The sequence below is a fragment of the Carcharodon carcharias genome, chromosome 4, assembly GCF_017639515.1.
Source record: "Carcharodon carcharias isolate sCarCar2 chromosome 4, sCarCar2.pri, whole genome shotgun sequence".
NCBI lineage: Eukaryota > Metazoa > Chordata > Chondrichthyes > Lamniformes > Lamnidae > Carcharodon > Carcharodon carcharias.
This window is the reverse complement of record NC_054470.1, coordinates 5,792,529-5,810,888: the sequence shown is the minus strand read 5'-3', so window position 1 is coordinate 5,810,888 and position 18,360 is coordinate 5,792,529. Positions and strand designations below refer to the sequence as shown.

At 39.9% G+C, this 18,360-nt stretch overlaps 1 protein-coding gene across 3 annotated transcripts in view; it reads left to right on the top strand.

Annotated features, from left to right (window-relative positions):
* The window catches only part of LOC121277254 (coiled-coil domain-containing protein 112-like), a 35,409-nt gene that overhangs the window by 6,278 nt on the left and 10,771 nt on the right, over positions 1–18,360 (top strand). For 2 of the 3 annotated variants that reach the window (XR_005942842.1, XM_041186495.1), the window contains exons 3-8: positions 1,531–1,652; positions 3,287–3,376; positions 5,510–5,585; positions 9,101–9,485; positions 11,571–11,987; positions 12,318–12,413. Coding sequence is in view for 1 of the 3 variants with exons in the window: in XM_041186495.1 (XP_041042429.1) it covers positions 1,531–1,652; positions 3,287–3,376; positions 5,510–5,585; positions 9,101–9,485; positions 11,571–11,987; positions 12,318–12,413 (1,186 nt within the window). In the remaining 2 variants the exon portion in view is untranslated. Of the gene's footprint in view, positions 1–1,530; positions 1,653–3,286; positions 3,377–5,509; positions 5,586–9,100; positions 9,486–11,570; positions 11,988–12,317; positions 12,414–13,949; positions 14,054–18,360 lie in introns of all 3 variants that reach the window. The other variant, XR_005942841.1, reaches the window with a different exon arrangement.

Genomic DNA, 18,360 nt, shown 5'->3' with positions numbered 1-18,360 from the left:
TTCTGCTTTTGTTAACCTCTTGCTCATTATGTATTTATAAAACATCTTTGGGTTTTCCTTGATTTTTTTTTGTCAGTATTTTCTTCTATGCTATTCTTTCTTCTGATTCTATGCTCAGGCTTAGTTTAAACTCCCCAACAGCAGAAGCCAACCTCCCCGTCAAGATAGTGGTCCTAGCCCTGTTCAAGTGCAACCCTTCTGACTTGTACAGGTATCACATCCACCCAAATTGTTCCCTATGCCCCAGGAATTTAAACTCGGCCATCCTGTATCATTTCTCCAGCCAGACACGTTTCTCCCCCAACCCACCTTCACTGTTCTGCAGCCTCTTTGTCATCCTGACCCTGGCACCAGGGAGCTCGGAATTACCTCTTACCTCTGCCTGTCTGTCCCCCCAACTATTGAATCTCTGATCACAATTGCTTTACTGACTTTCCTCCAACCTCTTGCATGGCTGAGCCACTCACGATACATTGTACTTACCTCTGGCTGTGAGAATAACTCTCAGAGGAGCTATCACATCACCAGTATTCACAATTGAATACTGTTGGGAAGCTAGAATCACTCAAAACTCCCTTCCCCTGGCCATGATTGACTGGCTGTCAGTCTGGTACCCTCTGCCTGCACGTTGTTAAGATGAAATATGATCACCTTTAGAAACTACCTTTGAAAGCACCTTTAGAGAAGAAAAATGACCATGTTTCAATTATTAGGATAAAGTCAAATTTGAGCAATGCAACAGTGTTTTTGTAAAGACACTGTTGCTTCTGGAATTTCTATGAAGGAAAGCTCATATAGTATATTTCTTAAGTGGAAAATTCCCCAAGACACTTAACAACTTAGGAACAGGAGTAAGCCATTCAGTCCCTTGAGCCTGTTCTGTCATTTAATTACATCTTGGCTGATCTGTATCATAACTCCATTTATTCACTTTAGTTATGTAATCCTTAATACCATTGCCTAACAATAATCTTATCAATCATACTTTTGAAATTTCCAGTTGACCTAGCTTCAACAATTGTTTGTGGGAGTGAGGTTCAGAATTCTAGTCTTTTGTGTTTCTCATGCCATCTGTTAAAATGTGTACTTTTGTGGATGTTAGAAAAGGAGATGATTAAGCCTGGTTGTAATGCCCTCGAATAGTCCATTAACTGACAGATAGTCACTTTCTAGACTGGGATGTGAAGAATAATCATGTTTTGAGATATCAAAAGGCTGCTAGTGCACATAGAATTGTATTTCACCTAAAGCCAATGCCCTCAGGAGAGAATATAAGCACTTGTTATTAGTATCTAGAGTAACATCTTTTTCTAGTGTATGTAGACATTACCAAGCTGATTATAGCATAACTGCAGAATAAATAAAACTAGTGTGTTTGAAATGCATAATACAGGAGCATCTTCCACTGTTAACTCAAATATGAAGTAGCACAAATAAAATAATCTTTGAAAATACACTATTAGTTGGGAAGCTTCTGTGCAAAATAAATTAGAATTCTTCACATTTTTTGATATTTTTCCCCCAATTCAGAATAGCCAGTTTGGAAAAGGACAAGAGTACCCATCTTTTCAATAGAAGGAATGAGTTTAGAGCTGAATATAGCACTCTTGAAGAACTGGAGCTGAAACTGACAAACAACAGAAAAACAGAAAGTAGGAACTCATCATTTATTTTTGGGTATTTTACTTCTCGTTAATCACAATTCCGAATTTTCTCTGCTGTCAAGGCAACCTGTGCTTTTCCTCTCTATATAATTAAGAATAGAATGCCTGTTGAATATTGCTGAAAGAGAGACATGTTGCCAAAGCTTTTCATCTTGTACTCATCACGACAAATGCAAGAACGCAAGAATGCAATCATACCAATTTAAAGTACAGGACAAAAGGATGTTGATGGATTGGCAAGTCAAATCTGATTGGACAAGGTGTTGCCACATAGAAAGCAACAGGGTACCATAGCCTCCCCAAGCTTCCAGGTAATGCAAAAAAAGGCACCAGGCTTGAACATATTCCTTTTGTTTGCAGAGAACGGTTCCCTGCATATGAATGTATGTCGCTTCTTACAAGTGTAAATGAACCACATTACGAGCTTGACTGATTATCTTAAATTGGTTGTAGCTGTTATTGCACTCGGAACAGTTAAGAAAGTTCTAAATAATTGTGGAATTACATCTGACAGTAGATATTTTGGGTTTTGCAAGCTCGAGCTGGTTGACCAAAGGAACATGTTTGACTCCAATCAGCCAATCGCTGAGCTGTACAGCCTATGTACCTGGCATTACACTGGCACTGAAACTGATACATGACGTTACCCAGTCATCTGGTAGAAGAGTGTTTTTTTTGGACTGACAGCAGCATTCTGTTAGTGGAAAATACCACTCACATAGCCACTCCATGGCAGCAACGTTAAACAGCTTGCTTAGCCTGTTGTTCAAATTTTTGAGATACTTTGCCTTTCCAGGGTAAGTTCAGGATTTCAGGTTGACCTCTCTTGACTCCTCCATTGTTACTAAATTATCAGGTGGTTTTGTTGGATTTCTATCACTGGATAGGCAAAAATTTACACCAATTAAATATTAAAATTCTAATTGTCTGTGTCATCTTTTGATGATCTGCTCCTATCCTAACACCACCCCCCCCCCACCCCCCCACCCCCCTCCACTTCTCTCCCCCCCTACCTTAAACCAGCTTATATTTCTCTCTCCTTGTAAAGAAAGATCAGTTCTGTGGAAGGGTCATGAGGACTCGAAACGTCAACTCTTTTCTTCTCCGCCGATGCTGCCAGACCTGCTGAGTTTTTCCAGGTAATTCTGTTTTTGTTTTGGATTTCCAGCATCCTCAGTTTTTTTGTTTTTATTAAAATTCTAATCCTTGTTTTCAAATCCCTACATGGCCTTGTCCCTCCCTATCTATGAAACCCCACTGGCCTTAAAACACTGAAATATCTGCTCTCATCTAATTCTGGCCCCTTTAGTATTCCTGATTTTAATTGTTCCACCATTGGTGACTGTGCCTTCAGGTGCCTAGATCCTGAAATCTTGAATTTCCTCGCTAAACCACTCTGATTCTCTACTTGTCCTCCATTAAGATGATCATTAAAATCTACCTCTTTGACCAAGCTTTTGGTCATCTGCCGTTTGTCCTCTCACATGGCTTGGTGTCACACTTTGCTTTATAACACTTCTCTGAAATGCCTTGAGATACTTTATTAAGTTAAAGGTGCTATATAAATATAAGATGTTGTAAATTTAATTCGTAATTTCTTGTTTGAATTTTTTGTACAACAGAGTTGAAGGTTCAACAACAACTTGCAAAAATACACCATAACGTGAAGAGATTCCAGAGCCAGCTAATGGATGTCAAGCCCACTCCAGAATGTATGTATAACGTGCAAACAAAAATGTATGTGTATCCATGATTGTGATTATGTCTTACATAATATACTATCTAAAGCTGTGCAGAAGTGCTCTAGGTCTTCTGTACAAGCAGTATGGGAGGATGCTTCTGTGGAGTATAAACACAGGCATGGAACAGTTGAGCTAAGTGGCCTATTTCGATGTTGTAGATCAGAGAATCTTGAGCATATGTCCATAAGAAAGTCTAAAAGGTACTTCGAAATCAGCATCTTTTTAAAAATTGCATTGCACTACTCCTGACATGCACTTGGAGCGCACATCCTGAAGTTGCACACTCCTAACATAGAGAGAAGCATAAGATTGTAGAGAAAATTAAAAAGTGCCATTCCAATGTCACCGATGTTGAAGGATAGGAAACTCCACCCCTCTCCTCTCCTAGATCTATTACTGACAGTTGGCTGAGAGCTCTGTTCTTCCTGCCTGCTGTGTTTAACTTGAGTAGGCAAAGCAACAGGTCCGTGGAGTTTCATGTCCATGTTGTGAGGTAACTTTTTTTGAAGTATTTTTCATGGAATGTGAGCATTGTTCCATGGCCAGTATTTGTCACCCATCCCTAACCAGGTACAGCCAAAGTGCTGTTAGGAAGGGAGATCCAGAGTCCCAGTGACTGTGAAGGAGCTGTGTTGTAGTTCCAAGTCAGGATGGTGCATAGCTTGGAGGGAAACTTGTCGGTGGCAGTATTCTGATGGGCCAGCCTCCCTTCAATCTAGGTAATAAAGGTCATGGATTTGGAAAGTGCTGTTGAAGGAGCTTTGGAGAGTTGCTGCAGTGCATCTTGTAGATGGTACGCACTACTGCCACTGTGCTGGTGGTAGAGGGAGTGAATGTTTAAGGTGGTGGATGGGGTGTCAATCAATTGGACTGCTTTGTCCTGAATGGTGTTGAGCTTCCTGAGTATTGTTGAAGCTTCACTCATCCAGTCAAATGGAGAGTATTCCATTAGACTCCTAACTGGTGCCTTGAAGATGATGGACAGCATTTGGGAAGTTAGGAGATGAGTTGCTTACTGCGAAGTTCGCAGCCTCTGACCCGCTCTTGTAGCCACAGTATTTATATGGCTGGTCCAGTTCAGTTTCTGGTCAATGGCAGGGTATTTAGCAATGATAATTCTGTTGAACATCATGGGGAAATGGTTAAATTTTCTCTTATAGTAGATGGTCATTGCCTGACATTTGTGTGATGCAAATGTCACTTGCAATTTATCAACCTAAGCCAGAATGTTGTCCAGGTCTTGCTGTATGTAGGCTTCAACTGCTTCGATATCTGAGAAGTTGTAAGTGGTACTGCAAATTGCAATCATCAGCAAACATCCCACTTCTGACCTTTATGATGAAGAAGCGATCATTGCTGTAATGGCTGAAGATGATTTGGCTGAGACAAGTGCAAGTTAAAGAGGGCTCAGAAGGGCAGGTTCAGATGAGGACAGGAGGCAGCAGGGAAATTAGATGCTCTGAGCTGTGGGCCAGAATTCAGAGGAGCAATTCTGTTTTAAGTTGAGAAACAACCCACTGATTTGGGGCAACATTGTACATTGTGAAATAAAGCAGCTTAACAATTTGTATCAAACATAATTTTGCTAAATGTTCACTCTGTCGTCAGAGAGTTTAAAGAATTACATGCGCATAAAATAATAACTGGTCCAGATCACAGTGGATTACGCTGTTACACATCTATATAGAGTCGACCTCCATAAAATTGCTTCAGTAAGTGGCTAATGCCACTGAAACCAAGTTAGTTCCACAGCAGACCTGAATTTCTAACAAATGGATAACATGCTTGGCTACTAAAATTCTGTGTAATTTAGGATTCCAGTTTATTTTTAAATTATCCTTGAATTATTCTGCTGTAGTGATCTACAAACCTGATTTTAAAGCTTTTAGGAGGGGAGTGATGGTGGACTTGTGATGATTCTTCACCACCCTGTGCCTCTCTGGTAGAAAGATGCTCAGTTTCATTTTGGTATTTCCTACTTCAGTGTAGTTGGAATTAGATTATTTCTCCTAATGCTTTGTTTGTGAACGATTATCAATGATAATGATCATGGCATTTGCTGTCATGTATTTACGAATGGATTAAGAAGTGTGATGTTTTCAGTTATAGAAAAGTTGAGAGAAATCATGGAAGAAGTTGAAGATGCAATCAGTGTCTTTAAAGAAGAACAACGGCAGATGTAAGTTCTTAAATGTCTGGACTTTTCAGCGCCACTACAACTGTTCAAAGCTTCTAGTGACTTTGATTTAGATGTGTTGATGCTTTGGCTGAAAACAAAATTGAAATTGCAGATAGGGAGAAGAGCATACAGGAAGAAACAGTGAAAGTCAACTTTGGATCTTTAAAGCAGATATTTCCACCCTGAAGTCTCTACATATTTGTTATAACCTAATAATGGTACATACATTTCCAGTTGGTGAATGTATTTTTCAATATCTGTGCAGAAAAGCTTTACATTTACTAGCAAAAAATGAATTTAATGGTTGCATTAAGCTTTGGTGCCACTTTGTCATAGTTACTAGGATTCCAGAGTTTAAGTCCCAGGGGACCTGAAACTTTTGTACTTATTTCCATTTAAATTGTGGAAAAACAGCCAGTAGTACAATTAGAAATGACATATGTAGGTTATGTCTCGAGAGAGAAATTTATAAAACTAGGATGAAGCACATGTCGGTCATTGGTGGTGTAGAGCTGGTAGCAATTTGCAGTGATAAAGGGGCCATCTCTCCTGTCACCTTCCTTTCCTTTCACCCAGTCATGCTAGTTTTTTTGTCTTTGCTTTGAGGAATTTTGAATCCTCCACCTGCTCCAACCCACCACTGTTCCCATCCCTTCTTCCTCTGCTGGGGAAGTTTCATGAAATGCTGTAGAGGAAGTTTGCATCAGAGTCCACAGGCTTCACTGGTTACCATGCATGCATCTGTTAGAAAACAAGTTTACATATCTTCCAAGTTTAGTAAATTTCAGTTAACTTAAAATAACAGCAAACCTAACTGTCCAACCTCATGAAAATTTAGAATAAACATTTTTATGTTCTCCATTTACTCAGTTTTTCCTTGTAGCTTTTGTTCAGAAGTGAATCCTCTACCTGGTGGGGGAGCAGAGATCCTGGTTTCTTTCACTTGCAGATACATGACAAGGCAGCACAAGCATTGCAGTATAAAAGCATCCATGATGACTGATGAGATGACAAACCAGAAAGTTTAGATCAGCTGATTTTGTCTAGAATTGAGTCAGATTCACCAATGCAGGAATGAGTTCAGGCCGAGGGTGGGAAAAGACAAATAAAAGCATCGTGTGTGTGTCTTTGGGTGTGTATATAATATATATATTTTTTAAAATTGTAACAGGTACTATATTAAGTATACACATGTATGTATATATAAATACACATTTATTTAAAACCTACCTTTAGAACTTACCATAGAGCTCCATTTAGTTATAATTTCAATGTACATATAAACATACGAATTAGAAGCAGGTGTAGGCCATTTTGCCCCTCGAGCCTGCTCCACCATTCAATAAAATCATGGCCCCTACTCCACATTCCCGCTTACCCCCAATAACCTTTGACTCCCTTGTTAGTCAAGAATCCACTTATCGCTGCCTTAAAAATATTCAATGACCCTGCCTCCACCGCGCTTTGGGAATGAGTGTTCCAAAGACACTTGACCCTCTGAGAGAAAAGATTTCTCCTCATCTCAGACTTAAATGGGTTAACCCTTATTTTTAAGTTGTGTCCCCTAGTTCAGGTCTCTCCCTCAAGGGGAAACATCTTTCAACATCCACCCTGTCAAGTCCCCTCAGGATCTTATATGATCTCACTCCAATGGATACAGGCCCAACTTGTCCAACTTTTGCTGATAAGATAATCCCAACCATCCCAGGTGCCAAGTCGAGTGAACCTGCTAATGCTTCTAATTAGCATTTATATCTTTCTTAAATAAGGGGATCAAAACTGTACACAACACAAAATGTGGTCTCACCAACACCCTACAAGTGTAGCAAAATATTCCTACTTTTATATTTCATTTACCTTGCAATAAACAATAGCATTCCATTTGCCTTCCTAATCACTTGCTGTAACTGCATACTGACATTTTATGATTCATGTACTGGGACACCCAGATCCATCTGTACCTCAGAGCTCTTCAAAAGCCCTCTTATTTAAATCATATTTTACTTTTCTATTCTTCCTGTTAAAGTCAACAAGTCACATTTTCCCACATTATACTTCCATCTGCCAGACTTTTTCCCACTCACTTAATCTTTCTATATCCCTTTGCAGACTCCTTATGTCCTCTGCATAGCCTACTTTCCTATCTATCTGTATCATCAAATTTAGAAACCATACATTTGGTCCCTTCATCCAAATAATTGATATATAGTGTAAATAATTGAAGCCTAGTGCTGATCCCTACGGTGCTCCACTTGTCACATCTTGCCAACCCAAAAATGACATATGTGCCTACTCACTGTTTCCTGTTCGCTAACCAAACCTCTATCCATATTAATATGTTGCCCCCTGCACCATAGCTCTTACTTTATTTAATGTTACGGGCAGGAAGGAGGTTAATTTAATACAGCCCTGATTTTTCCTCTCGCCAGTCATCCGTAAACAGGTGTTTTGATTTGCTTCCCCCTTTATAAGCAGTGACATATTTCCCAACCCATCAATTTTCGTGTCTTGCAATTTTCTATTAATAAACCCACAGCAAACTTGAGATAGGATGAGCTCAAAGGGTTAAGTTTATTTCCACATTCAAAATACGGGGGGTGGGGGGGGTTGCCTCGTAGCCCCCTGTGCACTCATACTGTAAAAGAGGGATAGAGAAAAGAAAGGCTTACAGGGCAAAGAGCACAGAGAAAAGAATTATTGTCGTCTGAGTCCAGAATTCAGAATCAAAGTCCAATGAGTTATTTCATGGAGGTCGACAGGCTGAGAGCAGTTCTTTATAATTCACTTTTCCAGGGGCATTGACTTCACACAACGAAATAGGCTGAATCATTTCTGCATGCCTTGTAGGTAATGGTACAGCAGTTCCAGTAGAAACAGTGTAGATGGGACCATTTGCTGTGCTGCTGCTTGTAGATGGTAAAATGGCAGATTGAGGTTTTTTTGAGTACAGCAAGGCAATATTTCTGGTTACACAAGCTGAGGATTCCATGCCATATGATTCCCACCTCTTCAGTATCTTTGACAAAGGGTGTGTATCCCCCGTCTGGGTCGTTAAATGTTTGAACCATTGAGACTTGAAAGGAAGGTTGTGGGGTCCTTTGTCCTAGCAGACAAGTAGGCTCTGGATGGCCAGGCCTGACTTATGAAATGCAAATGGTCTTTGTATAGTTTCCTTTGAACTTGGTCTCTGCAGCCCACAGGGATCGTTGGAGTCTCTTCAGAGATAATGAGGTGCAAGTTCCCCTGATACTGCCAGAAAGTTCATTTTGTTCAAGGGTCACAGACAGTCATAGCTTCAGCCATTTTAAAATGAGTCCAGTTTTTAAAATTTTATAAATTATTGATGACAATATCTATCTATATATACATATTAATAAAAATATGTAATGTGAGGTCTTAGTCCCCTGACAGTAGTAATCTTTGATGTGGCACCTTGTCAAATGCTTTAGCACATCCAAAGGTTCCCCTTTATCCACATAGCTTGTTAAATGTTTTCTGTTCCATTTTTAATTAAGATATGAAGAACTTCTGAAGGAAGAAAAGACTAGCAGTCAGGAAATTTCAGCTGTGGAAAAAAGAATAGAAGTATGGGCCCAGACTCCAACAGCAACTGTGACACCCAAGACTACTTTAGCAAAAGGAGTATCAATTAAATCTGGTCCAGACAATGTATTGGCTGAAATTGCAGAATTTGATAAGTTCCTTCAGCGGACTGGACGCCAAGGTGGCTGGGATGATTTTGACCATCAAAACTTTCTCAAGGTCTGGATAAAACACAAAGGAAAAGCATCATTCATTGAAGAGGCTCTGCAATATTTGGTTGGGAGGACCCATGAGGATATAATGCAGCACGTGCAATGGTACCAAGAGTTTCTCTTTCTGGAAGAGAGGCAGAAAGAGGTAGGAATTTGAGGAAATACCTGGTTAGAATATTTTAAAATGTTGAGTAGAATTTGTAATTTAGGAGCTCAGTTTTTTTTACCCCTGCCAACCCACATTATTCTTTATGGTAAGATTTATTACGCAGGGAACACTCTTCAGCTCTAAAAACATAGAAATATAGAGACTTAGAAAATAGGAGCAGGAGTAGGCCATTTGGACCCTCAAGTCTGATCTACCATTCAATATGATCATGGCTAATCCTTTATCTCAACACCATACACCTGCTTTCTCCCCATACCCCTTGATGCCTTTGGAGTCTCAAAATCTATTTCCTTAAAGATATTTTATTTGTTTCAATGAGATTCCCCCCTTATTCTTCTAAACTCCAGCGAATACATACCTAGTTGACCAATCTCTCCCCATAAGACAATCCTGCCAACCCAGGAATCAGTCTGGTGATCCTTTGCTGCACTCTCTCTGTGGCAAGTATATCCTTTCTTAAGTAAGGAGGCCAAAACTGCAAACAACACTCTAGGTATGGTCTCACCAAGGCCCTGTACAGCTGCAGCAAAGCATCCTTACTCCTGTACTCAAGTTCTCTCAATGAAGGTCAACATACCAATTTCCTCCTTAACTGCTTGCTGCACCTGCATGGTTACTTTCAATGATTGGTGTACAAGGACACTCAGATCTCTTTGCACATCAATTCCCAATCTACCACATTTAAATAATACTCTGTCATTCTTTTTTTACTACTGAAATGGATAACTTCACACATATCCACATTATACTGCATCTGCCATGTATTTACCCATTCACTCAACCTGTCTAAGTCGCCTTGAAGCTTCGTAACATCCTCCTCACCACTCACATTCCCACGAAGTCTTGTGTTACCTGCAAACTTGGAATTTTACATTTGGTTCCCTCATCCAAATCATTGATACATATTGTGAATAGCTGGGGCCCAAGCATTGATCCACACGGTACCCCAGTAGTCACCGCTTGCCACTCCAGAAAAGACCTGTTTTTTCCTACTCTCTGTTTCCTGTCTGCTAACCAATTTTAAATCCATGCCACTATGTTACCCTCAATCTCATGTGCTTTAATTTTGCACTCTAACCTCTTGTGGGGTTTTATCAAAAGCTTTCTGAAAATCCAAATCCTCCACATGCACTGGTTTTCCCTTATCTATTCTGCTAATTACATCCTCAAAAAAACTGCAGTAGGTTTGTCAAACGTGATTTATCTTTCATAAATCCATGTTGATTTTATCTAATCCTCTTGTTATTTTCTAAGTGTCCTGTTATTGCATCCTTTATAATAGACTTTAGCATTTTCCCTACTACTGATGTTAGGCTAATCGGTCTGTAATTCGCTGTCTTCACTCTCACTCTTTTTTTTAAATAGTGGGGTTATATTTGTCACCCTCCAATCTGCTGGAACTGTTCCAGAACCTATAGAATTTTGGAAGCTGACAACCAATGCATCCACTATTTCCATAGCCACCTCCTTTAGTATCCGGGGATATAGGATATCAGGCCCTGGGCATTTATCGGTTTTCAGTCCTATTATTTTCTCCAGCACTACTTTTTTAAATAATTTTCTTCAATTCCTCCTTCTCACTAGAACCTTGATTCCCTAGCATTGCTGGGAAGTTATTTGTGTCTTTCTCCATGAAAACAGAACTAAAGTAGTTGTTTAATTGCTCTGCCATTTCCTCATTCTCTATTATGGGATTATGAGTTCTCCCGTTTCTGTTGATGGCTGTACTTCCTATTCAGTAGCAAGCTGATGTTTTTAATATATCTATTGATTTTGAAACTAAGAAAATCACAAAACACCCAGTTCAGTGGTGCAGCAAGTAGCTTCAATAAATTAGAGGTGCAACTTAGGTTGGCATCCTTAATTTCCCATTAAGGAACCCTGCAGAAAGGGAAAATCAGAAGCTCAGTAGTAGTGCTCTTGTGTAAATCCTAGCATGTGGAATGAAATTATTTGAGATTACATTACAGTGTTAAGCCCTGGATCTTCATAATTGGAACCGATAGCTCTGAGACAATGTTGCCATTGTCAACCTGAATCTCCGATGAACTTATCTTTCAGGCTATTCAGAAATGGAAAACAAAAAAGCACTATGAAAAAGTGAAGCTGCTGAGGATGCAAGAAGAGGCAGAAGGGGAACTGGATGCAGTGCATCTAGCTGAAGAAAAGGCAAAACAGCTCAGACTTGAGAAGGAGAGAAAAGAAAGGGAAGCTCAGCTGCAATCATGGAAGAAACAGAAAGAACTGGAACTTGCTCTTGAGAAAGAGCAACAAATGAAGGAAGAAATAGAGAAAATGAGAAGGCAAAGGAAGGAAAATCAGAGGCGGCTCGAAATAAAAAGAATGCTCAAAGATTGTGCTGAACAAAAGAAGGAGAAGGAGGAGTTTCTGCGACTGGAAGCGCAAACGAGAGAGGAAGCTGAAAAAGAAGAAAGACAGTGGCTTGTAGCAAGGGAAATCTCCAGGTTTCAAGAAAGGGTGAGTCTTTTAGATTTGTTTATAAACACTATTTCATAATGTTTAGCAATATTTATTGCTAAGATAAAATAAAACGTACTTCATTTCACTTTTTAATAGTCAAATATGGAAACTTATATTTTTTTTCTGTACTTAATAAATCAGTTTTAGTAAAATTTTGCATTTTAAAGAAATGTTTTGAGGTGTAATCCTAAGATATGCCGCCTCCTTACATTTTGTAGAAATACTTTTAATTTGGCAGGGCGTCCACATGCAATTTCCCATGAAAGATAGAAAAAAAGGAAGATATTTTGTAGAAGCAATTCCTGATTATCTTTTTATACCATACAGGATTTTCAAAAGTTGGAGTGCAAATTGGCAGAGAAAAGAACAAAGCAAGAGGAGAAGGATGAACGAGAGAAGAGATTGGCCAAGCTGAAAGAGAAGGTTAAAAACATACTGAGTTTAATATGAGAAAAAGCAACATGCTCATTGGGCTTCACTGTGATTAATCCTTATTTGTTAATATAAACTTTCTAAAGGGAAGTATTGCTCTGGCAGATAGCTCAGATTTCTATTCATTGAAAGGCTGAAAATAAGCTAAAACTGTCCTTCCAGATACATTTCAGTCAAAATGGAATCTGATGGACATCTGCTATTTTAGTTCTCCCAATAAAGGGTGCTCTCTACTGACTCTTCCGAGTCTGATCTTGTTCTGAATGTTCAAATTCAACTCAGCACTTTGTTAATTTTGAAGATATGAACTTTAGGACTGAGAAATATCACTTTAATAATCATTTTTTTTATTTGTTCATGGGATGTGGGTGTTGCTGGCTGGACCAGCATTTATTGCCCATCCCTAATTGTCCTTGTTCAGAGGGCTCAGGGTCTGAAGTCACATGTAGAGCAGACCAAGTAAGGACAGTAGACTTCTTTCCCTAAAGGACATTAGTGAACCAGATGAGTTTTTATGACAATCGGCAATGGTTTCATCATCAGACTTTTAATTCGAGATTTTTACTGAATTCAAATTCCACCATCTGCTGTGGTGGGCTTTGAGCCCAGGTCCCCAGAGCATTACCCTGGGTCAATACCACTATGCCACAACCTCCCCCAAGTTGGCTGGAATCAAAGCCATCCTCTGCATTAACCAAGCACATAGTGAATCTCCATGGGGCTGCATTTTTGACAGACAAAAGGCCAATCATTTCATCTTGGAAACTTGTCTGTTTTTGTGGACAATGTTTCCAAGTCTAATTACCTCTTCTCCTGCCTTAGCATTGCAAAGAAATAAAGTGATATTAAGAGCAACTGGTATTTAAAGTGCTTACAAGAAGAAAGGATGAGCAGCTAATTAAAGTGCCTTCAACACTGAGCAGCAGTACACGAGGGGAACGCTATAATGATAGTAATATAGCATTAGTAACATAATTTGCCAGAATCCACTGTTTGCGTATCATTTAGAGAATATTGAGCTCTGCCCTAATTTTGCTAAACTCTCATTTACTGATATCATTGGATGGACTTCGTACAGCTTTATTAAGTTGTGTGAGATAAACACATTCTTATGGAACAGTGTGGCTTTGGAACTGGTACCATCCCTGAGCACCAACGTATTGGCTATTTTATGGGCATAATGATTCCTTTTCTTACCAATCAGTCAATCTCTTTCTTTACCTTTGGAAGTAATGGTGTGGAATCAATCTGGGTGTACGTATGCACATTGGTTTTGCATCTGGCCTTAGTGTCATATGATCAGCTGTTCTCCACTCTCTTAATCCTGTAAATAACCTTGGGAATTCTGTTCTGAAGTTTCCTGATTTACCTTCACCATTCTTTATTTCTTCTGTTCTGCAGATTAGATCCAATTCTATATATGCCTTTCTACTTAAAAGTAAACAACTCTGATCTTAAATTACATATAGAACTCAGTAATTACTTTCTCTGCTGTAAAGTAACTGTTAACTCTCCCTGAACCTTCAGCTCTGTTCTTCAATCATCCTACACGGACGAGGAGGAACTGTCTTGTTTAACCATGGTTCAGCATCCGAAAGAACTGAAACTGCTGCTCCAGTATCTGACTTAAAGTGTGTTCTAAGACCTTCCACCAGGATGTCTGCACTGCAAAAGTTTCCATTCTACATTCTTAGGAGAGATTAAAGTAGTATTTCTGTCTTGTAAATCTTCGACTTCATGGACTTTGTTTCCTTTTAAAACTTTTCTTTCTGCATGGTCTGCCTAAAAATGCCCACCTTATTGCACCAGTCGTATTGCAAGTCTTTGGCAGGACAATTCCCGTGTCTTTCTCTTTCGTGCCAACAAAAGCTAGTTTGGGTTGCTGCTATTAATTGCTTTTCATGCCGCACCTATCTCTTTTTATATCTGACAAATTCATCCGTATCTGTTGCTTTAAGATTTGGTCTCGTCCTCTCTCTCCAACAATTATTCTGTTGCGAATTAGCTCCTCTTTTACATCGTCGTACTTGCAATCTTCTGCTAACCACTACAAATCATTAATAACACGTCAATGCTTTCCTAATGTTTCTGGGTATGTTTATAGAATGTTGCGCATTCCATAGTGGTGTTCTTACTTAGATTAATGCATCAGTAACTTCAGACCTTTGTGGCTTTACCCTCATTCATTCCTAGGGTAACTAAAATGTCATCCGCACCGTGACCCGTTATGCATAACAGTGTGCTGACCTGTTCACAGTCTGGCTTCACTGCAAGACCCAATGCAGTTTGAAATCAATCAAATCTCTCCAACCACATTGGCTATGTTTCAGCCTGATTTAGACCTGCAACTTTCTCGATTCTCTAGAGATCTTTCTAGCCCCATCTTTTTACCACTTGCCACCATATATTCTGTTGTTGGGTTGGAGTAGATTCAATGATTTCCGAAGACTGCTAGCTATAAACACTATGGGCAGAACTTTTCATCCCATGTGCGGGCGTGTGCCCAACCCAAACTGGAGTCAAATAGTGCGTGATGACGTTGGGTGAGTGCCCGGACGTCATTACGCACTCTCGCGATCTTTCGGTCGGCGGGCGCGCCTGAGAGGTGACAGTGCGCCTGCCCAACAATTAAGAGGCCTATTAAGGGCCTTAAGTAATTCATTAATTTGTATTTTTCACTGCCCACTCAACCGCTTGGTTGGCAGGCGGGCGAATAGGCTAGGCGGCCTTTGCAATTTTTGTGAAACCTCATCCACAGGTGGGATGAGATTTCAGTAATTAATTAAAAAATAAATAAAAGCATTTGGGCAGGATTTTAATAATCACCATGTAAAAGTCTGAGTTCGCTGTGCGGACATTTTTTCTGGACTTTAACATTTTTAAATTTTGTTTTTTTTTTAATCTTCAGCTCCCTGAGGCAGCTCTGTGCCTTCAGAGAGCTTTCAGCACGGCTGCCGCATGCATGTGCAAGCCTCAGCACTTGTGCTCCCACCCCGCCCTGGCAGCGCTGAGGCTCCCAGCTTCGTGCTGCTTGGCTATTAATCGGGGCCCGATCACGGGCAGCACATTTCGCCGCTGCTCCCAGGCCCACCTGCCACGCCCACCAGACGAGGGGAAAATCCTCCCCATTACATTTATTTTAGTATGTTTAAAGATTATGGTGAACACTCTCACAAACCTCTGACCATGCATGCTTTTCCTCTTTCGTTTACTTTAGACTGTCCCAGGGTGTCACATCACATTAGTATATGTCGCTCCCTTCTATGACATCATGGACCATTGCAGCTAACCCTTAATGGGACTTACTTTAACATATTCCATTGTAGTACAAGAGATATTTCAAAACATGAGGGAGGGGAGGAATTTCTGGGTTGTTCTTGAAGAAACAAAGTCCACAGTCACAGCCCAGAGGAAAGCCTAGGTTCAGAAAGGGGCGAGGGGAGGGGGATGTGTGACTGTTCAGGAGACGGATAGTGAACTAGAGAAGTTGAAAGGGAGGTCCCCCAGACACTGGTCCTGTCCAATAGGTACAATGTACTTGCTACCTGTGAGGACATGGAGAAAGACTGCAAAGAGGACAGCCACAAGGCACAGTGGCTTAGAATACTGTCCGAGGGGGAAACTCAGAATAGAACTGTGGTCATGATCGGAGATAGATGGCATGCTCTGCAGATGAGTGAGAGTTCCATAGGGTGTATTCCCTATCCAGTGCCAAAGGATATCTTAAATAAAAACAGAAAATGCTAGAAATACTCAGCAGGTCTGGCAGCATCTCTAGAGGGAGAAGCAGTTAACGTTTCAGCTCAAGGACCTCTTCAGAACTGAAGGAAGATAGAAATATAATAGGCTTTGAGCAAGTGAAAAGTGGGGAGGAAGAACGAAAGTGCAGGTCTGTGAAAGGATATCTTAAGGTGACCGGAAACAAATTTGTAAAGGGAGGAGGTAAATCTAGTTGTCTTGTCCCATGTTGGATCAAAAAACACAGGTAGCAACAGGGAGGAAGTCCTGCTAAGGAAGCTCAGAAAGCTATTAATGATTTGTAGCAATTAGCAGAAGATTGCGAGTAAGACAATGTAAAAGAGGAGCTAATTCATGACAAAATAGTTGTTGGAAGGAGAGAGAGAGAAAGATTGCAAATAATTTGGTTCAGCCTCAGCCAGTTGCCAGAGTGAAGGATGAAGCTGGTAGCCAGGAAACAAAGTTTGTCTTGGGGACCTGTTATAAAGTTGATTTTTCAGGCAACTTTTCTTGGTGGAAACATTGAACTTTATTTACAAGACAACAACAGCAGTGTGTGTGCATCAAACACTATAACTAAACATTAGGTAATGATACCCAGACTATGACAGGAAGGGACAGAGTGTACAAACATTAAAAAAAAAGCAGAAAATAGGTCAAAGGGGGAAAAAATGGTAAAAAGGCAAAATTAATGGCTCTTTACTTAAATGCACCGTAGTATTTGGAACAAAATAAATGAATTAACGCATAAATAGAGGTTAATGGGTATGACCTTATAACTATTACGGAGACATGGTTACGAGAAGATCAAAGTTGGGACCTAAATATTCAGGGGTATGTGACTTTTCAAAAGGACAGGCAAGAAGGAAAGGGTGGTGGGGTAGCTTTGTTCGTATGAGATGGAATAAGTATGATAGCAAGAAATGATCTTGGGTTGGAAGATATAGAATCTATATGGGTGGATGTAAGAAATAACAAGGGGAAGAAGACACTAGTGGGAGCAGCCTATAGGCTCCCTAACAGTAGCTATACTGTAGTACAGAGAGTAAATCAGGAGATAATGAGGGCATGTAAAAAAGGCAGTACATTAATCATGGGTGACTTTAATCTTCATATAGATTGGAAAAATCAAATTGGCAGAGATAGCCATGAGTAAGAATCCATGTAGTGTATTCCGGACATTCTCTTAAAACAATATGTTGTGGATCCAACCAGGGATCAAGCTATTTTGGATCTGGTAATGTGTAAATGAGGCAGGTTTTATAAGTGATCTCAGAGTAAAAGATCCCATAGGAAACAGTAACCCATGGTGGAACTTAGCATTCAGTTTGAGAGTGAGAGACTTTGATCAGAAACAACTGTGCTAAACTTAAACAAGGGTAATTACAAAGGAACGAGGGCAGAGTTGGCTGGAGTGGACTGGAAAATCAGTTTAGCAGAAAAGATAGTTGAGGAACAATTGCAGACGTTTGAGAAAATATTTAATGACTAACAACAGAGATATATCAGTGAGGAAGAAAGATTCTAGGAAGGGGATAAACTAACCATGGCTAACCAAGGAAGTTAAGGACAGTATCAAATTTAAAGAAAAAACATACAATGTGGCAGAGATTAGTGGTAAGTCACAGGATTGGGAAAGTTTTAAAAACCAAAAGATGACCAAAAAAAACCTTTGAGGGTAACCTAGCAAGTAATGTAAAAACAGACAGCAAGACCTTCTTTAAATATATTAAAAGGAAGAGAGGCCAAAGTGAACATAGGTCCCTTAGAAAATGAGGCTGGGGAAATAATAATGGGGAACCAGGAAATGGCAGAGGAGTTGAATAAACACTTTGTATCAGTCTTGACGGTAGAAGATACTAGCATTCCAAAAATACCAAAAAATCGAGCGGGCAGAAGCGGGTAAGAAATACATACAATAACTATCACTAGAGAAAAAGTACTATTGGAAACAACTGGGGCTAAAGGCCGATTATCCCCTTGGACCCGATGGGTTGTATCCTAGGATATTAAAGGAAGTAGTTACAGAGATAGTGGATGGATTGGTAGTAATCTTCCAAGAATCCTTAGATTCTGGAAAAGTCCCAGAGGATTGGAAAACTGCCAGTGGAACACCCTTATTCAAAAAGGGAGGGAGACAAAAAACAGGAAACCATAGGCCAGTTAGATTAACATCTGTCACTGGGAAAATGTTAGACTC